The 26,407-nt window shown below is 42.3% G+C and overlaps 1 protein-coding gene across 1 annotated transcript in view; it reads left to right on the top strand.

The window, feature by feature from the left end:
- Positions 1 to 26,152, top strand: part of LOC145409643 (V-type proton ATPase 116 kDa subunit a 1-like) — a 103,707-nt gene extending 77,555 nt beyond the window's left edge. The window contains exons 13-17 of the mRNA XM_080279994.1: positions 2,047 to 2,202; positions 3,836 to 3,868; positions 17,947 to 18,153; positions 19,628 to 19,749; positions 25,962 to 26,152. Coding sequence (XP_080136120.1) covers positions 2,047 to 2,202; positions 3,836 to 3,868; positions 17,947 to 18,153; positions 19,628 to 19,749; positions 25,962 to 26,061 — 618 coding nt within the window. The 3' untranslated portion in view covers positions 26,062 to 26,152. The remainder of the gene's footprint in view (positions 1 to 2,046; positions 2,203 to 3,835; positions 3,869 to 17,946; positions 18,154 to 19,627; positions 19,750 to 25,961) is intronic.
- The last annotated feature ends 255 nt before the right edge of the window (positions 26,153 to 26,407 follow it).

Raw genomic sequence — 26,407 nt, 5'->3', positions numbered from 1 at the left:
AAAGATACTCGAGTCTGGGGAGACAATGAACATGACTGTGTGCAACATATATTTTAGGAAAAGAGAGAGTTGGTTGATTACATACGAGTCTGGGGGAAATAGTAGCCGGATAGACTATTTCCAGGTCAGGGGGGCTGATTGGAGGTTGTTGAGGGATGTTAAAGTTTAGGGCACGAAAAGTATGTGCAGGAACACAGATTACTGATATATGACATGTTGCTTAGGGAGTGGGTGGTGAAGAAGAGGACCTATGCACCTAGGAGGGAAATGTGGAAGTTGAAAACCCAGTAAAGGATGCCTTTTGTAGTGAGATAAGTAGAGTGGTGACTGAAGAGGAAGCTGTTCACAGAAGTATTAATGAATAATACAGTAATACCTCGCTATATGATCACCCTTTATGTGATACCCTGCCTTTGTGAAGTAAAAAAAATTCCTTCCCCGCCTATTGATGGCCAGTCCCTGGTTATCCGATGTATTTTTTTTTAACCACGCGCTAGGCGGTCACCTGTGCCCAGCATAGTGGCTGACTTTGTTCACATGCATAGAACTGATTGCACATCGCTGCAGTGGTGTAACCATTGCTGTCTTGTGGCATTGGCTCCAGAGTGTCCTTCTCCCAGCATCAGCAACCGTGTGAAGACCTCCCTTACCCTTGCCTGTTGTTTACCCTTGCCTTTGCTACATCGTGTTACATCACCATCTGGCATTGCAATGTGTCATTGTTGATCATAACTGTGTTCCTACAGTGCCATTGATCAGTGGAATGTGGTTTACTGTAATTTTGAGTGATTTATTGTGTTATTTTTTGGCTAAATAAGGTGATCATATTTGGTAAGTGTGCTGCACCTGGTGGTGCTAGTGGTGGTAAACATGGTTCAAAGTGTGCTTCTGAAGATGCTGGTGGTGATCAGAAGGATAAGCAGCGACATAAAAGCATATCCATGGAAGTGAAGCTGGATATTGTGAGGCATCATGATGAAGGCCAGGGTGTGTGTGCTATCATCTCTACTCTCCACCTGCCACAGTCCACAATGTCAACCATCCAGAAGAAGGATGATGCCATCAAGGCTGCTGCAGGTGAAGTGGCCACCCTGACAGCATCTCACCTTACCAGGAGCTGGGAACCAGTGGTGTAAGAGATGGAAAGGATGCTGAAGGCCAGAACCGGAGGAAGGCGCCCCTTGGCATGCCTATTATCTGCACCAAGGCGCTCTCTCTGTGGGAAGAGCTGAAGGCAAAGCGTGCCTTGGAGGAAAAGGAAGCATTCAAAGCTAGCCATGGCTGGTTAGACTGCTTTAAGAAGTGCTTTTGCCTTCATCACATGAGTTTGTCTGGGGAGGCGGCGAGTTCTGACCAGGAAGCCGCAGCAGTTTACCCTGCTATGCTTAAAGCACGAATTGAAGATGGAGGCTACAACACTGGGCCAGGTTAGGGTATATTTTTCCACACAAAACATGTTCAGTGCAAGTCAGGCCTGTGTAAATTGAGGGTCTGCTCTAGTCCTGTCATTCAGTGTAGAGTCACAACATGAAGCGAGTGGATGATTGATTGAGTGGTTCAGCATCACTATTGGTTTGAGACAAAGATATATTTTGTCTGTATGTTTGTTTAGTGCCTTCTCTTCATCATTCATTCTTAAAATACCTCATCCATTTCTCTGCTTGCTGTTTCCATATCATCATTCCATCATTGTCATCATGTGTATGAAGGTTTCTTTTGTCCAGTCACAGTAATTTCTGCACTGACTTTGATTGCCTATATTTTTATACAAGATTACAGTCACAAGTAATTGGTGAACCCGCCACATGCTGGAGTAGTACTACATAAATGGGAGGAAGGGGAATCATCACAATACATAATTTCTTAACACACTGGAGTCAGAGGGTTTTCATCTCATCAACTTTACTCTTCACACTAATTCTTTCATCTTGTCTGATTTTACTGTATACAGTACATAAACCCATGCTACTTTTGTGCAGTTAGTTTTATGTGTATCCCCTCACCAGTAGTGTGTTCTCTCTCTAACCATACTATATCTGTATCCAGGTTCCAACTGGGTGTGACGTGTTTATGTACGCTGGTCAGTTCGAGGTCCAGATCGTGCTGCTGGTGCTGGCACTCATTTGTATACCCATCATGCTCTTCCCCAAGCCGTTCATCTTGCGTAATCGCCATAGGGCCAAGGTTGCGACCAGGGCATCTGTCAACGAAGTAGAACCAGTAAGCCAGAGTGTATCATTGTTAGAATAATAGCTGGAAAAGAATAACATATTGCTTGTCTTCATTAGGACTAATTAATGTCAATACTGCACAGTCTATTGACACTCTGCATTGTTAATTATGTTGTACAGTATTTAAACTAGTTTTTATTGTATATGGTTAATTGGCAGTATTTTTGCATTGTCATTAGTGTTACATGATGATGTCATTTCAGATGTTTGTCAGTAAACATTATTGTTTGTGATTAAAAAAAAAGAAATCATTGCTCATGCATTGTACATTTAATAGGCCTCCCAAAATTCTCACCAGATGCAGATTTACACAAGGTGTGATTCATGGTGGTAGGTGGTGGTGACCATCATCCACTTACATGATGTAACGCTGTCTACTTCTTCCTTCACCATTATCATTCTTTTTCTGTGTCTGCCCTGCTCTCTTCCTATTTTTCCCATCATTCCCGTCACTTTTTATTAATCATCTGTCATTTTCAGGTGGCTTTACATTGATTAAACAAGCCTGCTGGATTCTTGTAAGCCAGGAAACCATTTACAGTCCTGGGTGGTAACCATATAACCAGCCTATACATGTTCCCTACATGTCAACAAGTGTGTTGCAGGAGGGTTATGCCCCTCCTCATAAAACAACTAACTCAGAGTCAAATAGCCACTATGGCATCCGGCTGTAGATGGATAGATAATGATTATCGTACCTTATAGAGGCTTAAAACTTTTTAACCAGATAATGTAGGTAATGGAAAGAGTTCTAGAGGATATGATTAGGGGAAAGATTGAATAATGATGTGATGCAGTTTGCGTTATTGCCAGGCAAAGGGACCACTGATGCCATATTCGTTGTTTGACAGCTTTAGGAAAAATATATAGGAAAGAAATGGGATCTGTACTTTTTGTTGATTTGGAGAAGACCTTTGGCAGAGTCCACAGGGAGATGATGAAGTGGCCAGTGCAAAAGCTTGGGATCAAGAAGTAGCTGGTTGGAGTGGTCATGGCTGTGTACGTGGGTGCTCACACCCAGGAGAGAGCGAATGGAGCTTTGAGTGATGAGTTTTCTTTGAATTTTGGAAGGTATCAGGGGTCAGTCTTGAGCCCCTTATTGTTTATCATGGTGCTTGAAGCCCTCTCATGTAACTTCAGAAATGGACTTCTGTGGGAGGTGTTGTATGCCAATGATTTGGTGTTGATTGCAGAGAATGAAAAGGAGGCAGAGGAAAGGTTTAGTAAGTGGGGAGATGATATGGGTCACAAGGGCTTGAGAGTAAATGCATATAAAACAAAAGTGATTGGTATCTAAGGTTGGTGGCAGCACTGTCAAAGAAGAGGGAGAGTGGCCGTGTGTGGTTTGCCATAAGGATAGAAAGTAATTCTATCTTTTACAGTGTTTATGGCAAGTGGGTGCATAAGAGATATAGTGGTATCAGAGTTAGAATGCAAGATAATCCTGATTTTGTGTGTGCGGTGTGTTGGGGTGGGCACGTGGACACTGTCAGGCGTGAGAGGATTGATCTTGCTGGTGAGGCCCTTGGGTGTGTAGAAGAGTTTTGTTACTTGGGAGACATGTTATGTGCTGGAGGTGGGGCTGGAGCTAGCTCTGTGGCTAGAGTGAGGAGTGGTTGGAAGAAATTCAGGGAGCTGTTGCCTCTCCAACATTGAGAGGGCTCTTTCTCCATGCTAAGGGATCTTTGGATGTGGCAGGTGTTAGGGGTGTAATGCTTTGTGGTAGTGAGACCTGGGCAGTAAAGGAAGAGGATATTCGTAGGCACAAACATACAGAAATGACAATGATCAGGTGGATTTGCAGTGTCCTTGAATGCAAAGTCTGGGGAGGCTAGGTTTACGATGGAAGAGTTGAGAGGAGGGATGGGACTGGAGTGTGTTGTTGACGTGTTGAAATGGTTTGAGCATGTGGAGAGGATGGGGGATAACAGTTGGGTGGAGAAAGTGAGAAGTGTGAATGTTGGGGGTTGGGTTGCGAGAGACCGACCAAAAAATACCTGGGACGAGCTCATAGAGTGTGACCACTGGGATAAGGGACTGAATAGGGAGGCTGTCAGAGATTGAGCAGCATGGAGAGCCACTATTAGGTGACCAAGGCCAGTGCATGCAAGCATGTTGGAACCATTATAAATTACGTGAATCAAAGAGTAATAGGCTGTAATCAGTTACAGTTTTTATGGGTAACAGAGTGTAATATGGAATAGGCTGGCAAATTCTGCTATGTACTAGTAAAAGATTATATATAGTATTGCTTTATCTGTTACTGTATGTTGCTGTACCTATCAGGAGCTTGAAACATGTCACCATATAAAATATGAAACATGTCATTGTGGTGCCAGGCTGAGCCAACTGAGTTTGAAGCAAAAAAGGCTGATTTGATCAATAGGGTACCTGAATTAGAAGTCAGCATTCATCTTGACCAGCCACAAGGGCAAATTGGGCAGCTCGAGAAATATAACTTTGACTTTTTAGATCTTATAATGGAAGATCCAACTACAATGATACTAGCAGCAGAAGCAGTACCTGTACAAAGTGATGTGAATGCAGTACCTATCATCAACAGCCATGCATTTCATGGGATGCAAACCTGCCGGAGTACTGGAGCAAATGAAGTAACATTCCCAGTCCTGGTTAAACTTGGCAAAGGTACAGCCGACAGCAGAAGTTCGTCCCTCTTAGCGTGCGTGATACGAGCCTGTTGATCTGGTAACACTGTATGAGATAGAGTTGACAGGTACGCTTTAAATGGCTAATATTAAAGAAATGTGTTCGGAGATAAGAACACATTCCCTAATGATAATATTAATTTGTAGCAGGTGGGATAATGTTATTGTGAAATGTTTGACACTGGTGTATGAAGATTCTTCGTTACGGACACAGACGCATAGGATTATTTGGACTGGACTGATGTTGCCAGCAAGTATTATATGAAATATTATAGAACGATTGCAGTCCTAAAGGTGAGGTTGCAAGAAAACACTAATTACGATGTCAGTTACACACTAAACAAACACAGAAACTGACAGTTCGTGTTTTGCCAGTATGCGGTTTAGTTTTACAAGTTAAATCACTTCCTTTTCCGACCTCTCTCCCCACCTGTCTCTTCTCTTCCTAGTCATGCTCTGCCATCATCCACGTTTTATCGTTAATGCTGAATACCGTATGTCTGTAGATAAACTGTGGGAAACAATATAAAAGTGTCAAATGAGCTTCATTTCCTCCTCCATCGCTTGAAATGTTATCCATGACTTGAATATAAATGTTAGTAACATGAATAAATCGTCACTGTGGTGGTTAGGAGACATTACTCGTCACATTATATAACATTTATATAACCATCGTTAATACAGTGCTCCAAATACACTCCCTCTCCACCCCCTCGCCGTCTCCCCCCCCCCTTCCACTGTCTCCATCACTTCTCCCCCCTCCCTTCCCCCCCTCTACCAGTACCCCTTGTTTCCCTCCCTCAACACCCCCAACCCTTCCCAACGATTTCATTTAACTGACTCTGCTTTTGTTTACCTCACTAACTAGATCGGTTCTTCATAATTTGAATAGTTATTACCATTTACAGGACTTTGAGTCTTAATTGTAATGACATTATAAACACAATACTCGTGCATGTTATATTGCCAACTGTATTACACACAAGTAACCAAATTACTTACATAACAATATGTCCATCGTAACTATCAGTGTTCAATACCATCCCCCCCTTGTGGATTCCTTCCCTCCTCGCCTCCTTCCCACTTTCTGTATCCCTCACTCCTCCCTTCACGTTATAACATATTTATCTGTGTCCCAGCTTGTAATATATGTAATCCCTTCCCTCACCCAAAGTATTCCTGCTTCCATAATCCCCTCCCCCCCCACACATTGTGTTCCGCACTAAAGTGAGACCTATGAGATACGTCTACTTATATATAATTTAAAACGATATGCCATCAACATACTTTGATCTGAACTCCCTCAACGCATGATCTTACAAGGTCAGAGAATGCAGTCAGCAAGATTATCCCTATCATTCCATTCCCATAGCTGCATTGCATGGTTAGAACAAAAGGTAACGGCATGGCTGTCCGTCAGCGCCCTGAACATCTGTTCTGCAACTGCCGATGTTATCAATACAGGAGTGACAAGGACTCGGATGGATAGGAAGCGAACCTTTACCATAATTAACCCTTACACTGCGACAATCTCATACTTCCACTTACATCTGCCTGCTGTCCGGGCTCATGACAAGCATATTCCAATAAGGGCTTAATCTACTCATCCAGAGGGGTATAACTTCCCTTCATCGTATATTACGATGATTATGGTAGCCAAATGTATGAGGATACAGCTTTTGTGACTATCATCTATTTTGCTATATTTATTATGTAACTGAAGATCTACAAATTATCACCAAGAATACTGACAGTACTTTTAAGAAAATATTTTCTGGATGCGTGTAGATCATACAACATCTGTCTATCTATCTATCTATAGCCCGACGCCCTAATCCCAAAAGGGTTGTCGCAGACAAAACGCCTCCAAGTCACTCTGTCACCCACCATTTGACTCCCCTCCCCCCAACTCAACCCCCCCTCCCCCATATATTCCTCTCAACTCCATCCCTCCGCCTCATCCTCGGTCTATCCCTCTCTCTCCCTCCCTCCACCTCACCTACATACACCCTCTTAGTCAGTCTTTCATTCTCCATTCTCTCCACATGTCCAAACCACCTCAGTCATACAACATACGCAATGATTATTTTTCATTTTATACTTTCTTTGGTGAAAAGAAGGACGTTTGTGCTTCATATTTTATGTATGTTGGGATTTATAAAATAAGTGTAAGCAAGATATTAATGGCTAGAGGAAGAGAAATAAAATGATCATTAAACTGAGGCACTGACTGCCGTCCTTTGAACAGTTAATGCCTCTTGACCGCCATTGTCACGGTCATTATAATATTACACATTATTAAAGGATACTATACAAAAACATGACCCAAACATCGTTATGTTGTTCGATTCCTGAGACAAAAATGAAAAAGGGAGAGAAAAAGACATTTGAAATGACAAGGGAGAGAAGTTGGGCAGGGTCAATACAATAACACGGTGGGGAGGGATTCGGAGTGTTGCAGGCTAGAAACAAAGGTTACTGGAAATGGGGGCGGAGGGAGGGGGGAGAAGTGATGGAAACAGTGGAAGGGGGAGGGGAGGAGACGGTGAGGGGGTGGAGAGGGAGTGTATTTTGGGCACTGTAAGAACGATAGTTAGGTAAGTGTTACATAAATGATGACGAGAAATGTCTCCTAACCACCACAGTGACTATTTATTCATGTTACTAACATTTATATTCAAGTCATTGATAACACTTCAAGCGATGGAGGAAAAGAAGCTCATTGACACTTTTATATTATTTCCCACAGTTTACCTACAGACATACGATTTTCAACATTAACGATAAAACGTGGATGATGGCAGAGCATGACTTGGAAGAGGAGAGACGGGTGGGGAGAGAGGTCAGAAAGGGAAGTGACAACTTATAAAACAAAATCGCATACTGGCGAAACACGAACTGGCAGTTTCTGTGTTTGTTTAGTGTGTAACTGACATCGTAATTAGTGTTTTCTTGCAACCTCACCTTTAAAACTGCAATTGTTCTATAATATTTCATATAATACTTGCTGGCAACATCAGCCCAGTCCAAGTAATCCTAGGCGTCTGTGTCCGTAACGAAGAATCTTCATACACCAGTGTCAAACATTTCACATTAACTTTATTATCCCACCTGCTGCAAATTAATATTATCATTAGAGAATGTGTTCTTATCTCCGAACACATTTCTTTAATATTAGCCATTTAAAGCGTACCTGTCAACTCTATCTCATACAGTGTTACCAGATCAACAGGCTCGTATCACGCACGCTAAGAGGGACGAACTTCTGCTGTCGGCTGTACCTAACCATACCAGCCTTCTCAGCACCTGTAGAGAGGCTATTGAGCATTGGTGGGAAAGTCTTTCATCCAAAAAGATGTTGTGTATATGACAAAACATTTGAACAGCTTAAGTTCATTCAGTGCAGTGGACACATTGAATAGCATGCATCTGACAAAGAAGCAACAGTATGTTCATGGATTCAGTAAAATAGATTTGTATTATTCTGGTGTCAGGTTGAGATAATTTTGATATGTTCATGGTTTGCCAACAGGTTAATGAGCAATAGTTCTTGATTTTATGTTTTAAACTGAGATAACAGTAATTTCTGTTAGGTACAATAACTTGGTGCTGTACAGAAGTTCATGAATAATGTATAGCTTATTCTTTAGGTAGTGAACTTTGACTTATTTTTGTATGGCAGAGATACATTTACATTAGTGTTTTGCTCATTTAGGAGATTGTTTGTTCATTCGTTTTTGAAGGCTCTAACATGCTTGCTTGTGTCGGGCTTGGTCACCTAATAGCAGCTCTCCATGCTGCTCAATCACTGGCAGTTTCCATACTCAGTCCCATATCCCTGAGGTCACACTAAATGATCTTGTCCCAGGTCTCTTTCGATCTATCTCCTGCAACCCTATCCCTGACATTAACACTTCTCACTTTCTGTTGTGGTAAGTGGCGCTCACCATCCACTCACTCGATGTAGTGCTGCTCTTGGGTGTCTGCCCTTTCCTCTCCTCCATCCTTCTTTCCTTCCATCCTTTTCTTTCTTTCCTTCATTCTTTCCTTGTGCTTCTGCCTACAGGTGACTTTACACTCCCCCTTCTGTCTTCCTTTCCTTCATTCTTTCCTCTTCCTTCTGCCTGTGAGTGACTCTACATTGAGAGACAAGCCAAATGGTTTCCTGTACACCAGGAAACCATTTACTATGCTGAGTGGTAACCATATAACCAAATTTTGGCATCTGGTGGTTTAGCGAGTAATTACGACGCTCTAGTCGGATTGAGCTGGTGAAGGTTTATATCCAAGGGGTGGTTGGGATATATTGCTCACTTAATGCCACTCAGGGATGAGTGAGGCTGGTCACTTTCATCTTAAATGTCAGGACAGACTTGCCTAGACCTGGGCTCCTACTCTTCTCATGGGGCGATGTAGGATTAGATGATGATGATGTAACTGTGATCCAGTAAGACCATAAAATTAACTAGGTAACTGGCAGGACAACATTGGAGGTGTTTATGCTTTGCAGAACTAGACACATCGTTATTGATTGATTGGCTGCATCTGCCATGTGAACGGAATCTTATAAAGTATGTGAGAATATTGATTGGTTGGCTCAAAAAGTTAGTTAATGCAAAAGTTAAGTCGAGGTTCATTATAGAGGGTTTAATGTATTTTTATCAGCAATTAAGAGTTACTGTAGGTGGTGGCGACCATCATCCACTCACTTGATGTAGTGCTGCCTATTTCTTCTTTAGCCTGTATCATTCTTTTTCTGTGCTGGCCCTCCTCTCTTCCTATTTCTCCCATCTTTCCTGTCACTTCTTATTGCTTTTCTTTCCTTTACAGGTGGCTTTACATTGAGTGACAAGCCAAATGGTTTCCTGTAAGCCAAGAAACCATTTACAATGCTGAGTGGTAACCATATAACCAAACCATACGTGCTCCCTACGTGTCAGCAAGTGGGTTGGTGGAGGGTTAGTGCCCCTCCCCATAAAACAAATAATTCAAAGTCAAATGGCCACCCCTTATGGGATTATGGCGTCTGGCAGTAGATAGATAGACTTTCTGTACCAAATTATCATCTCCCATCCTCTCCACATTCCCAAACCATCTCAATCTACCTCTCCTCATCACAACACCAATATGCTCCAATCCCATCCTACCCCTCAACTCTTCCATCATAAACCTTGTCCCCCCAGGCGTCACACTCAGGGACACACTGCACATCCACCTAATCATTCCCATTTCTGTACGTTTGAGCCTGCGAATATCCTCTTTCTTTACTGCCCAAGTCTCACTACCATACAGCGTACATTCCTAACACATGCAACAGGGAGGGCCCTCTTAGTGTCAGGAGAGGCAACAGCTCCCTGAATGTCTTCCAACCCTCTAGCCACAGATCTAGCTCCAGCCTCACATGTTTCCCAATTAACAAAACTCTTCCACATATTCAAGAGGTTCACCAGCAAGATCAATCCTTTCATGCCTGACAATCTCCACCTGCTTTCCTCAACACACTGCACACATGAAATCAGCATTGTCTCTCAGTCTACCTCTAATACCACAACATCTCTTGTGCACCCATTTATCACAAACACTTTACAAGATGGAATTACTTCCCATGCCCTTGTGGCAAATCGCACATGGCCACTCTCCCTCTTTGTCAGTACCGCCATCAGCCCTAGATGTCATCACTTTTGTTTTATCTGCATTTATTCTAAGTGCTTGTGCCCCATGCCATCTCTCCACTTCCTAAATCTTTCCTCCGCCTCCCTTTCATGCTCTGCAGTCAACGCCAGATCATCAACATACAGTATCTTCCACGAGAGTCCATTTCTGAAGTCATGTGAAAGGTCTTCAAGTACCATGATAAACAACAAAGGGCACAAAACTGACTCCTAGTGCTCTCCAACATTCACGGAAAACTCATCACTCAAATCTCCATTCACCATTACCTGGGTGTAAACAACCACATGCATGGCGATAACCACCCTAACCAGCCACTCCTTGATCCCAAGCTTTCTCATTGCCCACCTCCCCACCTCTCTAGGGACTTTGTCAAATGCCTTCTCCGTATCAACAAAAACAAAATATAGTTCCCTCTTCTTTCCCATATATATTTCCTGAAGCTGTCGAACAATGAATGTGGCATCAGTGGTTCCATTGCCTTGCATAAACCCAAGCTGTATCTCATCAATAATCAATCTTTCTCTAATCATACCTTCTAGAACTCTCTCCATTACCTTCATTATCTGGTCTAAAAGCTTTATGTCTCTACAATTTCTCAGAGCATCACCCTTCCCCTTGTACACATTTACAGTTATACTCTTCAGCCAGTCATCTGGGACAACACACTCATATGTAATCGTATTTATCAGGTCAGTGATGGGACTGGAGTGTATTGGTGTTGTGATGAGGAGAGGTAGATTGAGGTGGTTTGGACATGTGGAGAGGATGGGGGATGATAATTGGGTGAGGAAGGTGAGAAGTGTTAATATTGGGGGTGGGGTTATGAGGGGTAGACTGAGAAAGACATGGGACGAGGTCATTAAGTGTGACCTTAGGGTTAAGGGACTGAACAGGGAGGCTGCAATGGATCGTGCAGCGTGGAGAGCTGCCATTAGGTGACCAAGGCCGACACATGCAAGCATGTTGGAGCCTTTAAAAACGAAACGAAAACGAGTGACTAACCACACTCATATATCTCCTGAGGCTTTCAACATTTCAGCAGTCAACCCAGACACACCTGCTGCCTTCTCCACCTGCATCCTGCCTATTGCCTTGCTCACAGTAGCAGCATCAATCAAAGGCCAAGGGCCAAACACTGGATCTGCTGGTTCCAAACCTTCCCTGTCCCAGTCAGACTCCTCATTCAACTGCTGTAATGCTCTCTCCATGCATCTTATATATCCCCACACTATCACCCTTCCTTCATCATTCTTCACACACTGTTCACCCATGATATCCCTAGTCTCCCTCTTCATCTGATTTGCCACCTTAAATATCATATTCTTCCTTTCCACGTGATTTAGGTTATCAAGTAAAAGTCTCTGTGATTCAGAGTTCATCCTGTAAACCTCTTTTCTAGCCCTATGCTTGGCAGCCAAGTATTTATCTTTATTACCACCCTTCTTCCATTCCCAGAAAAGCTTTCTATTCTCCTTAATTGCAGCTTCTACACCCTCATCCCACCACCAAGTTACTTTATGTCTCAGTGGGCTTCTTGTCCATCCACATACTGAATCAGCAACTCACAAGAGGTTGCTCTTGAGGGCTCTGTACTGTTCATTAGCATTTCTGTCAATGTCTCCCGGTTTAGCCGCCACACTCCTGATCTCGCTATAGAGGGCATTCCTTACTGCTTGGTTTTTCAGCTTCCATATTTTCCTCTTCGGTGCATAGGTCCACTTTTTCATTACCCACTCCTTAACCCCTTACCTGTGGGGATGGCTGGACTACACTGTGCCCCTCCTGTGGGGATAGCAGGAAATCTAGACAATACTAAAAAAATTAGGTACATCCAGGTCAATGGAAGTATCACTTAGCCTTTTTCCTTTTTTTTTTTTAATATATTTTTTAATATGAGAATAGGTCATAAGGGACATTTCAGTGAATAATGAACAGGGAATATTAGCGACCAAGTGCACGTGGGTTGTTGCCAGGTGATAAATTAGCAACTCCATGGCCAATGGCAGTATCAATTAGCCTTTTCTCTTTTTTTTATATATTTTTTTAGTATGAGAATAGGGCATAGGGCACATTTCAGTGGAAAAAGTGAATGGAAAAAAACCGGCTAGAAGTAGTGTTGCACGGCCAGGCTGTAGCTAGGCGGGAAAGGGATTAAGGGAGGGGAGGTGGGGAGGCAAGGCAAACTCAGAAAAGAGGCTAAATTGGTAACACTGGATGCGAGTATTAGTGTTATTAGCAGCGCTGCCAATAGCTGCACACTGGCGGTACTGATAGATGACACAAGACCACACTTGAAAGCCTGGGCGATTTAAGAAATCCCTGGATCACAGAAGTGATTGCCTCGCGGTATGGTGCTTATGTAACGAGCGTCACGGTAGTGACGGCCAGCGGGTAAGGGGCTAAGCACCATGTGGGAAATATCTTCCCCCAGAGCAGTTGTGCTCTCTACTTTTATCATAGTTATCCCTGGTTAAAGGCAGAGGAAAACTTGAGACCATTGTTAATTGTTCAAGCGGTTTTTATAACCTAGAAATTACGTTCTCTTTAATAATTCTTGTTATTGATAAATTAAATGCTACTGCGTTTAACCCTCGTGGACAACTATACATTGTAAATACATGTAATTATATGGAATTTTCCACTGACCTAAACTGCGTCTGCGCGTTAGATGACGTGGCGAGTAGGGAAAGATTCTTGTGTTAAGCAGATGTGGAATTAAGATATTTACACAGTTTAAGGGAATACAACAGAGTTACGCCACCACTGCCTCACCCACAACTGAGTCTGGCTGCCGCTCCCTCACTCTCCCGTCCTTACACACGTGCACACTGCCAACACACATTTTATTCCTAAATTCAAGCACTTTTCATACTTCATCATACAATGAAGTTTACTGTAAATTACTGCCGTAAAATATGAAATACCAACATCATTACCAGCACTATAATGTAAGCATTTCTGACATCAAGTTTGACGGCTTTTTTTTTTTCTCACTTGGACAGCAAAATTATTTCAGTGATAAAATGACCGATTACTGTATGGTACTGTAATAAATATGCATACTGTATGTCACTACATACCTTCTGACAACATCAACTTGACTTGTTACTGGGGTTGCGATGTGGAAGGCACTGCATCAGGGGAATCGGGCCGGAGTAGGGGAGTCCAGGGCTGAAGCAGGGGAGTCAGGGGCTGAAGATAGGGAGTCAGGGGTTGACGATGAGGATGAGGTAGCAACTGGTGGTGAGGTTGTGGCTTGGTGTTCAGTTCTCTTGAAAAACTGGAGAATTGAATACTGCTTGGGGCATATTTCTTTTCGTCATAGATTTGACAATAACAGGACACTGCATCCTCAATTCCCCTGTACACTTTGGCAGACCTCTCTGCATTTGGGTCCTGATCTTCAAATGCAGCCATTGCTTTTTCTAGGAAGTCGAAAGCATTTGCCATTTCCTTAATCTTAAATTGTCTTAGCGGGTTCTGCCTCATCACTTTTTTCATCATTTTCCATTTGTTTTCCTAGGTATAGCAAGTCTTCATTACTCAGCTCTTGATCATGTGAATCAACAAGTTCATGTACATCACTCTCGTCTATGTCCAGATTTAGATCGTTTCCAGTTTTCACACAGTTGCGCTTGACTTCATTTATACTGTCTTCATCAAATCCTTTAAAGTCATTTACGAGGTTAGGACACACTTTTTTCCACACTCCGTGCATATTTGTCTCAGTCACTTCAGCCCAACATTCTCCAATATTTTTAACTGCCTTATAGATGTTGAAATCTTTCCAGATTTCTTTGAGTGTTATTTTACCATTTTCTGTAGCTCGTATTGCCTGTCTGAATGTTTTTCTCAGGTAGTAAGCCTTGAATGCTCTTACTACACCTTGGTCCATGGGTTGTAGGATTGATGTTGTGTTTGGTGGCATAAATACAACTTTTACATTAGGGTGCAACTCTGTCAGGCTCGAAGGATGACCAGGAGAATTATCAATAATGAGAAGAGCTTTGAATGGCAGATTCTTCATAGCACAATACCGTTCAACCTCCGGCACGAAACACTTTGAAAACCAGTCAGTGAAAATTGCACTCATCACCCAAGCCTTTAAATTACTTTTCTAATAAACTGGTAGGCTAGCTTTAAGGATCCCCTTAAGAGCTCTTGGATTTTCTGAGTGGTACACGAGTAGCGGTTTAAGCTTGAAATCGCCTGCACAGTTTCCCCCCAAAAGTAGCGTTAGGCGCTCTTTGGATGCTGTGTGACCTGGCATGGTTTTTTCTTCTTTAGCAATATAGGTTCTGTTAGGCATTCGTGTCCAGTTTAGTCCCGTTTCATCAACATTAAAAATAAGTTCTGGAATGTAGCCTTCCTTCTCAATCAAGTCCTCCAACTCTTTAACGAATGTTTTTGCTGTCTCGTCATCTGCACTAGCTGCTTCTCCGAAAATTCTTCTGCTGGTTAGGTTTGCTCGAGCCCTGAAACAAGTAAACCAACCTTTTGATGCCACAAATGTCTCGTTGGTCTCACTTTCCTCACTTTTTTCGTTCTTAAGGTCTTGGTAGAGTGTGTGTGCTTTTTCACAGATTAACTGTTCACTCAGAGGCATGCACCATTGATTATTGTCCTCAGTCCACAGCATTGGCATCCGTTCCATCTCAATCAACAGTCCTGATCTTTGCTTGGTAATCACAGTTGATTGCATGGGAGTTACACCTTTAACGTGAGTCAAGATACGTTCCTTGTCTTTGAGGATGGTAGCTACGGTAGTACGGCTCATCCCTAGCGCACGCCCAATTGCTGATGCCTTTTCTCCTTTCTCATTATGCTTAACCCTTTAACCGCGGGCATTGTTTTGCCCCGACTGGCCTCTCCCGCGGGGGTTCCAGCCAAAATGTAAACAAACTTTAAACCTTTATAACTCTGCACAGAATAAATCTAGAGCGAAAAATAAGGTACCATTAGAAAGTACTAACCTTCGGCTTTGCATTGATGTAGGTTTCATGATTTCGTTGACTATCACTGGATGGGCAGTGCCATTAGAAGTGAGCGATCTAAAATCACTATTTTTCGCTCACACACCATTACCAAATGCCAACCTCATTCTGATAATAATACTATAAACATATATGAACACTGCACATACAATAAACACCCACTCTGTGTTCACTGAGGCAGGTAAAAGGCACTGTAATTGCCCGCACTTCACTGCCACATCAGCGGTGTTGTAATCACTATTTTTCGCTCACACACCATTACCAAATGCCAACCTCATTCTGATAATAATACTATAAACATATATGAACACTGCACATACGATAAACACCCTCTCTGTGTTCACTGAGGCAGGTAAAAGCCACTGTAATTGCCCGCACTTCACTGCCACATCAGCGGTGTTGTCACACACAGCTGGACAGATACTGATGCGTGTTTGGTCAGGGATGGGGTGGGGAGCCCGGGGGGTGGGAGGTGGGGGCCCGGGGGGTGGGAGGAGGGAGGTGGGAGTTGGCTGGAGTGAAAGAACTTAATGGCTACTCTCCCTTGAAACAGTTGGTGCACGGAAAAAACGCGCGGTATTCAAAACATTCACAAACATTCGAGAATGACACCCGCGGTTTGGTCCGGTTTTTGCAATGTCATTCTGGGATGACACCCGCGGTTAAAGGGTTAATAATATCAACTTATTCACGTAATGTGATGGTCTTGCGTTTCTCGGAGTCGTTATGGTCACTAGGAAGCTGTCTCTTAGGCATCTTGAAATCAGGATGGCGAAAAACACAAGAAAATGACGGTATCACTGTATCAGGCGGTGGTAGCAATGAGACTGAGAGCGATTGTTGGTAGTCAAGCGTGAGGCGGGAAAACTCCAGAGACATCTCGCGGTACACAGCAACACTTTAAAACCCGCGCTTTACGTATTTTTTCTTTATTTTCTTATATTTCCTCTCACGGACCGACTGTCGTAACCTTGAATTGACGTAAGTCGATACTGACATAACCCGGGACCTTACTGTATAAGACATTGAAGATGTTATGGCCAAGAAGTTGACCCGTTAGAACAACAGGTTAAAGGTCACTGTCACAGAACATGGTCAACTTAAACAGCTTTGATCTAATTATGACCAAACTGTGCGAAAAGATTCAAGGTGAGGCAAGGGTGCAAGGAATCAGTTTTGAGAACAGTCAACCAGAGGTCAAAGTCATAATATGTCAGCATTTGTTGTGGTTGCATGGACTAGTTTATAGAGACTACAGATAACAGATGTGAGAATGATGCCTTACCACAAGACTGAATTCATGAAGCTAAAATGTGTGAGTTGCATGAGAGCACAATACAGTAAACTCAAAAGTATCTGTCATCACAATATTTGGCCCATCGCAGTATCTGAGGCTGTTGACTTGGCTCTGTTAAAGCAAAATCTGACAAAATTATACAACATCTGGTGCCAAAACAGGATGTAACCGTCAGTTCTGTGCAATTTCCGGCATCGAGGTGTATCAGCTGGCTCATAAGCAGTAGCAAACCGGCACCCTGGAAACCCCCAAAATGCACCCGCCAATCAGAATCTGTTTTGGGAGCAGCTCACCTGGTGCACTGAGCTTACCTCTGCTTTCTCATTCATGCCTATGGATCTCGTATACAGTAGTAAAGACATGTCTGTGCACTCCACTCTTCTGAGCACATGGTTGCAAGACCCTAGTGCTGTGACTAACTCAGTGAAATCTAATTCTAATTGTTGTTGCAAAGCTTATGGCTTGTCAGTGCTCGTATCCTAGTGCTGTATTGTGATTCTGAAATTATGACTGCATTTGGTGCATTACAGTGCTGTACTGCACAGTGTACAACTCTACCCTCCATTGATACCAACACTTCGTAGGGCTTGGCTGAACTACAACAGATAATTGAGAGTTAACTGTATTATGATTTGTTGTCTCATGTTTACACATTGGCACAATATTTATCACATATCTAACACTACATTTCATGATCCCTTCAAAATACTGTGCCAGTATTCTATACTTCACCTAACCCCATTTTTTTTACCATGTGTCATGTATGTGATTATGACTAAAATATTCATTACTGTAACTATTTTGCCTGCTTGCAGTTTCCCTCTGCTTAATATAATTGTCTGTCAGTAGCCAGAATGGCAACCTCATTGTATCCAGCTGTTTGGGAAACTGTTGATATACCTGCTCTTCACTCTGGTCACTTGTGTATCTTCCCTGCAGTTACCACCTATCCATCTTTATTCATGTGTATCATCCTAAGTATAGTGCAATACTTACTATAGTATATTTTCTGGTAGTTTGCAGTATGCTAATGTCCAGTTTAGTATGATCACTAATCCACCTTGTTCATCCACCAAACCTTCCAGGGAAGCTCAGCCACAAACCATGGAGGCGAGGAGGAAGAATTTGAGTTCAGTGAGGTCTTCATAGAGCAAACCATCCATACTATAGAGTTTGTCCTGGGCTCAGTCTCCCACACTGCCTCCTACTTACGACTCTGGGCTCTCTCCCTGGCCCATGCTCAGCTCTCAGAGGTTTTGTGGAACATGGTCATGCACATTGGATTAGCACAAGTATGTATTCTTACTGTTGCAATTCTTTCAGTTTAACTTTTCATTCTAAGCTTGCTCTCATGAACTACTTCATACATCATAATTATGTAGAAGAAAAGAGTTGTGAGTTTTTTTTTTGTCATTTGTGCAGGTTTCCCTCATTGCTTGTGGGTGAATAATAGGTAACTTTCATTTTCTTCTTGTTCTATTAAACTAGCTCTCTCATATTTCTACAGTACTGTTTGTTAACCTTGTAACTGCACCAATTAGCATATATTGGTTCACTCAGAGCACTTGGTGGTAGATGGTGGCAACCATCATCCACTCATTTGAGGTAGTGCCATCTGCTTAATCCCCTATCTTTCTCATTCCTTTTCTGTGTCTGCCCTTCTCTCTTACTTTTCTTCCTATCTTTCCTATCCTTCCTCTCACATTTTACTACTCATCTTTCCACCTCAGGTGGCTGTACACTGAATGACAAGCCTAATAGTTTCCTGTAATCCAGGAAACCATTTACAATGCTGGGTGGTAACCAGATATTCAGATATGGGGTGATATGGAGCCTGCTAGGGTGCCCCTGTAAACTGAGTGGAGAGATGCAAATGTGGTGTTCTTCCAGTAGTGCTGTAAACCAGCAAGCTAAAGCTGATTAATATTGGAATTGGTATCAGAAGGCAAAAATTATCGGATAATTAGACACTTCATCAGATCCTGTTTCAGAAATCTGCCACTAGGTTTGCTTCCGTCGCCCAGGTCTGATGCGAGGTAGACATTGAAAAAGTAGCCAGTGCTTAATTTCTTTTAAATTTTGGCACAAAGTAAAACACCCCAAAACATATTTTACTTATCAAATTACTGAGATGGCATGATATGCCACAAAGGAATTACAGTATGGGATCCTCTTGATTGTATATAATGTATTATAAGTGTCATTCATCTCAGAGTTCATTAACCAAGAAGCTCTGATCTACATCTGCTTTTCCTAGGAGGGCTGCAACTTAATTCTTGGGTGTTTGGCTGAAAAATTGAATCTAAAATTGTTTTTTTGTGCGTTATGACTAAACTAGAGTAGATACTGACAGAAATTAGCAGTATTTTAGCATACCATCTTTCATCCCATATTCATAAAACTGGTCATTGCTTATTTTTTTTGCCCTTGAAAAAGCTGGTACCACTGGGACACTGTTGCAGCTAATGTGTTACAAATTGACCTAAAAATTGTTATGCGTGCTGTACATTTGCTCACAGAGAGCACATATGGCCCCAAAAACAATATGTTAAAAAGAAAAAAAAATTAATGGGAGAATCTCAGACCTCCTCCCCCCCACACCAATGGCTTGGTAGATTTTTCTTAAGCTACAATTTACAGGTTACCGGTACATCTGAAATTTGCTAAAGGAACAGTTGTTAGAGAGTTTACTTAGCGCTGTTTCATTTTCTCCTGAAAACCACGTAAATAGTTCAACTAATTCTTCTGCATCTTTTTTCCTTCCAGTCATCAATTGTGGGGTGTATAGTGCTGTATGCAATCTTTGCCTTCTGGGCTGTGCTCACCATTAGCATCTTGGTGATTATGGAGGGACTCTCTGCTTTCCTCCACACTCTGCGTCTCCACTGGTAAGTTAACATACTGTGTGATGGAATGTAGTAGTTAAAGCCGTCACTTCCCTGTGGTTTAATAGCTGTTGCTGGAGTTTGGTGGTTGTGGTAGTTTTTGCTGCTGTAATTGTACTGTAGTAGATAAGGTTATAGTGGTTTGGTTGTGGAAACATCTTCACATGGAAGTGATACTGGAGGTTTAAGCTTTATATAAACAGTTGCTAATACAGTATTCTCTGGAATAGAAGAAAAATTTCTTTAAAATTTTTCGGATTGTGATCATACTCTTGACTTAGACTGAAATACAAAAGATCATTTAATGATATTTTACTAAATTTTGATCTCGTTTTGGAGTCTGTTTTTGAACACTTATGCTACCAGGGGAACCTCACCAGTCACAGGGCATTCATAGCCCAACCATAGTACAAAGCCGAACTGTGCAGGCAGTGCCACATGGGGGTTCCTTACAAGGATGGTGTAATGAGGCAGATGGGCTGGCACAGCGCTCTGGATAAGAACAGGCTCCCGAAAGGGACAACCATCCGGTTCCAGCACGACTACTCCTTCGATCTCCATTAGTCGGGGGAATTCATAATTGGCTGGCATACACAGGAGGTTATAGTGACTTTTTTTTTTTTTTTTATGCTAGGAAGAAGGAACCAAAGGCCATGAGCCCGCAAAAACTGTTCCATCCAAGAGAAGAACAAAATACAAGAGAGAGCCAAATTCAAGATCCGATCATTACGAGATGCCTGGACACACTGTGTTTGAAAGACTGGAGATCATAGGAAGCAGGAAATACAGACAGAGGGAGACAGTTCCAGAGTTGACCTGTTGCATAAATGAAGGACTGGGAGTAACGGTTAACTCTTGCATTAGAGAGTTGGACAGAAAAGGGATGAGAGTTTGCTGCTTGACGGGTGCTACATGCCCGTCGTAGAGGTGGATGAATGCATGCAGACAGTTCAGAGGAGCAGCAACCATTGAAGCAGTGATAGAAAAGAGATAAAGATACAACAGTGCGGCGAAGAGACAGAGGTTGAAGGTCACACTTAATGACCTCGTCCCATGTCTTTCTCGGTCTACCCCTCATAACCCCACCCTCAATATTAACACTTCTCACCTTCCTCACCCAATTATCATCCCCTACATTCAACAAATCCTCAAAGTGCTCCATTCCATCTCCTCATTTTCTCTCTCTTCTCCACCAACAATCTATTATTTCCATCTTTCACTCCCCTACTATTTCCCCTTTCACACTGTCTTACTTTCTTTACCTCCTTCCAAAACAATTTTTTACTCTCGCTCCTTTTCACACACAGATTTCTCCCAAACTCTTCATCCAGTCTCTTCTTACTCTCCTTCACCAATCTCTTCACCTCCCCTCTCCTGCTCACATATACCTCTCTTTTCTCTCTCTCATCTTGTCCCCTACCTCTACTCGCTAACCAGTCACTATATGTCTTCTTCTTTTGTTCCACAGCTCATTTCACCTCATCATTCCACCTGTCCCTTGCACACCCCTGCATCTCCTCCTCATTCCACAAACCACCTTGCACGCTGCACCTATCTCTTCCATGAATATCTTGCATACTCTGTCCACCACTTCCATCTGCTTTAACTCGTACCTTCCCAATCCATCTTCCGCTATGCTCTTATACTCTCTCATTTTCTCACTCTCTTGCAACTTCTCCACTCTTTTCACAGGAGCTGTTTCCTCCTTTCTTCCCCTTTGTCTTTTCACCCATTTTCTTTGCAGCCTTACCTTGGCCATCAGTAAATGATGGTCTGAGATTCAGTTTCCCCACCCTCTCCACACTCTTGCATCCAGCACTTGTCTTCTCATATGCTCATCCACACACATGTAGTCTATCATTGCCTCTTGTTCAACAAGTTCACCATCCATCCTCCTCATGACTCTCCAATTATACCTATGGATCATCTTATGCCGGAAGAAAGTGTTGGCTATTGCCAACCCCTTACTAGCGCAGATGTCCACCAAAACACTACCATTCCTATGTACTTCAGCTGGCACACCCCACTAACCAACCACTCCATCCACTCGTACATTCCCAACTTTACCATTAATGTTAATATTTTGCTACATGAGAGGGCAGTTAAAATATGGATGAGACTACAAATAATTGACCCTGAACTTTTGCAAAGAAGTGGCTCAGTTTGAAGATCCATTAAGCATACAGTAATCTCTCAATTATACATCTTTGCAATATCCGGCCCAATGCAATATGCAACGCTTTTTGCTCCGCTCCATTAAAACAATATCCAGCGAAATTAGGCAATATCCGGCTCAGAGACGGAAAGCATTCGGCAGTACTTTGCATTTTCCAGCGATGATGTTTATCATCTGGCTCAGACATGAGATCCCAATTGGCATGTGGGCAGACCCAGCAACATGCCAGACAATCACAGTGTGTTGTGGGAATGGTCCACCTGACATGCCAAGCCTACCGTCACTCTCTCAGTCGCTCCTGTGGATGCTGTATAGTGAGGACGTATCTGTATGTTGTGTATTTGTGACCCACATGGTGGCTACCCCTTAGTGCCACAACTGAGCATGTGGCCCTCCTGTGCTGGAGTAATCTTTGTGGAAGCCATTCACTACTAGACCACATGGGATTAAGTGCACCATACTGCTTTACCCTCCATTGATGCCAACACTATGTGAGTACAGCATTGTATAATTATGTACTGTACTGTACTGTGTAAGTGTACAAAATGTACTGTATCAATACTGCATTTTATTTTATGCATTAATTTTAATCTTTTACTCATGGATAATATTATAGGAAAGTTTTTAAGATGGAGGGTTGAGATGGATACCTTAGGGTAGTTACACATTATCCGGCTCAATGCCAAATGGATAGCTGACTGGGGGTACCTACACAGTATCTGGTGTTCTGCAATATCTGGCTTGGGGGTTGGCTGAATTACGTCATGTAATTGATCTGGTACAATAGTTGGTTTCCCAAATCAAAGAGGAAGAACCAAAATATCTGCATGATGATTTGGACATGTGGAGAGAATGGAGAATGAAAGACTGACTAAGAGGGTGTATGTGGGTGAAGTGGAGGGAGGGAGAGGGAGGGGAAGACTGATGATGAGGTGGAGGGAGGGGGGAATGAGTTGGGGGGAGGGCAGTCAAATGGTGGGTGACAGAGCAACTTGGAGGCGTTTTGTCTGTGGCCACCCATTGTGGGATTAGGGCGTCGGGCTATAGATAGATAGATGGATAGATGATTTTCATGGCGAAGGATAACATGTTGCGAGATGGAGTTTGAGGAATAACTGAACGTGTGGATGTGAATCAGATTATGGAGAGTGAGGTAAGGTTAAGTGATTGTAAACAAGTGTGGAAGATGAGAATACATAAAGAACATAAATTACGTTGAGAGTACAAATGAGATTCTGTGAGCGTGTGTGTGAGGTTAGGTGTAAAATACTAAGAGGATAACTGAAATGAGTGTGAGTGGATGTTTAAGCAGTACAGTAAAACTTCACTATAATGGACAAATTGGGACCCATGCCATTCCGAAAAAAGCAAAATTCCAATAGAAATGACATCCAGACTTCCCCCTGCTAACCCAGACTTTTTCGGATATATTGGACATTAGTCCGTGTCACAGCAACGGTTTTTAAACTGTTTTCACTACCATTGCAGTACTGTACTGTAGTATACATTCACTATATTAATAAAATTGTATAATATACAGTACAGTACAGTACCCTCGCGTCCAACACGCATTAGTCCAGCACGATTCGGGTCCAGCACGGAGAGCAATTAATTAGTATTATTTAATACGATTTAATTACTGCAACACGAGTGTGTTAGCTTAACACGCACAGAGCTCCGAGAAGTGGGCGAAATCCGCAGAGTTCACTCTAGCACGATCACCCCCGGTCCAACACGGTCATACTGGACAGTCCCATGATGATGATAACCAATGAAAACTTCTGATCAAGTAGCCTTCCCCGCCCGCTATCGTGACGTGATCGTGATGCCGCCCAATTAAAAACGCTTCTGGTGTCACGTGATGTTTTGTTTAAATTTCTCCCGCCACAGCACCACTCAGTCGCATAATTGCATTGGAAGGTGTTTTTTTCTTGCTGCATTTTCTGCCCTTGTTACTGCATTTTACCCTGCTCACAATGCCTAGGAAGCCTTCTGAGAACCCCAAGAAGCATCGGCACCTCCCTCAGGCCACCAAGCTAGAAAGCATCGAGAGGAAGAAGAAAGGGGAGAGGAAAGTTGACATTGCCAAGGCCTACGACATGAATGAAGCCAACGTGATCATAATAAAAAACTAAGACAAGATCCTGGCAGCCGAAGGCTATCACATGGCACTTCATACCAGGCTTGCCGAGGATACGATGGTAAATCGGAATGGTAACGTGGTAAAATTGCCGACGATACCACGGGCATTTGGAATTCATCTGGATGGATTCCTGCCGAGGATACGACGGTCAAAACAGTGTGACCAAAACCCAGGCGACTCGATAGAGAATGTATCGTACCACAGCATTGAACATTTAGCCTGACACTGAATACATATTAATATTTTAGAATAAATATCAATCGTGTTGAAACCCTTCTCATCGGCGTGCGTACCAGTTTATAAACAAAGTTGCTTCTCCTTATTCTCTACCGAGTCAGCGACAGCGATCACTTTCCACAGTCACGAGATGGGGCTCTGGCAACAGTGTGAGAAACATGCACTTTGCCAAGGATTACAGTGCTAGGACAGGCAGAAGCAGGACCTTCCATGGCTGTGGACGAAGATAGTGATTCTGAGTGTGATTTCGAAGGATTTATGAGGGAGGTTGAGGAGGAGCAACAGCCATAACCAGCTAGTGACGCCAGCAGCCATCCTCCGGGGACCCAGTAGGACTACCTACAGCCTTGGATACCACCTTCCATTCCCAGCAAGCCCACCAACACTATCCTAAAAGGTTAGTTATCATTCATAGCACAGTACCATTTATTATAATTACAATAGTACCAATATATGTATAGGTATATGGTAGGTATGTAGGGTGACTTTTCCGAGGGTTGCTGGCATAATTCATTTTTCCCCATAAGCTCTATTGTTAGTCCAACACGTTTTTGGTCCAACACGTGACCCATGCATGACAATATTACCGTGCTGGACACAAGGGTACTGTATATAATAATACTGTACTATACACTGATAAACATGTCTTTTATTTACTTTCTTGTGGTGAACATAGCTGAAGTGGTCAGGCGGTCTGGACTGCTTCTGGCTTTATTGAACATTTTCTGATGTACTGTATAAGAATTTAGTCTGGTAGCTCCTCGATTCTGATAAAAGCGAATTCCGGTCTATTGAAGTCTGTTATATGGAGTTTTTACTGTAGAATGAATGGTGAGGTGTAAATGGGGGAATGAATGTGAATTGGTACGGTAATAGGAATGTAAATAAGAATGTATGAGGAATGACTGAGGAGATTTTATTTTTAAAAATAATATAAATGAAAACACAAAATAAAATAAAAAGCTAAAAAAAAAAAATCTACAGTATATACATAATGTACATAACTAAACTGTAACAAGCAGACCTGATGTTAACATGTGCTATGCCAGCAGAGATGGCGAGTCTCCTGTGGATATAACCATTGTTAAGAGTGCCTGAGCCCAACCATAGCAGCATGACGTCAGAAATACAATTAAAAGGGAAGTGAGGAATAAGGAAATATGTTTGAAAGGAGAACAACAGTCAGGGTGGTAAACCCACCATCTTTTAAGTCTTTGACTCCTCCGCTTCTAACTTTTCTTCATCTGTTTACTTGTCATTCTAGCAGGTGAGGAGTGTAATCATCTCACTGACATAGCTTAGGAGATGTGATTTTAAGAGTGGTGTTATCAGATGGCTGTATTGGTTCTGAGTGATTTTTTTCATGATGAAGCATGAAGTCACTACAGGTACAGCACGTAAATTTTACTGTGCCAATTTTTTACTCTGTGATATATGATTTCCTCGTGGCTGCTCTCAGGTACACATATGAGTCTTTGATAACCCAGTCATTCAGATAATATTTCCTTTTAATCTTTCACTGTACTGATTATTTATTGTACAGTATGTAATTCATCATGACTGCTAACAGGTACTCTTGTGAGTGTTTGATTACCCAGTCATTCAGATAATATCCTTTTTTAAATTCTGTTTGAATTAACAATTCTTGGACTTTTGTAGGGTGGAGTTCCAGTCGAAGTTCTACAAGGGTGAGGGATATGCCTTCGTCCCACTCACTTTCAAGCACATCATCAATGGCGAAGAGGAGGGAGAAGGTTAAGACATGCTGCATTGACAAAACTTACTTGAAAATTTATGACAGTTAAGTAGTTGAGAGTTGACTGTATTTGAAATTAGTATGTGCTTGCTCATGTAGTTCTGTATAACATGAATAACGATGAAAATTATTTTACATAAAGATACAGTGCAGTACAGTAATAGTCTGAGGCTTGTGATTAGAATACATTACAGTATTTATATCGTAACAGTCAGGTGTACAGGTACTGGAAATGCGTTAAGTTGTTAAAAATCAGTTTACTGCTATTTTAAAGTATTTAAAGTTTTATCATAAGGTCATTTGTGTTAGGCTGATTTTTTTAACCTTCTCAGGAATAATGATGCAAATT

Source organism: Coenobita brevimanus, chromosome 82 (genome assembly GCF_032717465.1).
Source record: "Coenobita brevimanus isolate Jiangsu-jjx chromosome 82, ASM3271746v2, whole genome shotgun sequence".
NCBI classification, from domain to species: Eukaryota; Metazoa; Arthropoda; class Malacostraca; order Decapoda; family Coenobitidae; genus Coenobita; species Coenobita brevimanus.
Note: the sequence above shows the minus strand (reverse complement) of the source record. Positions and strands in the feature narration are given on the sequence as shown.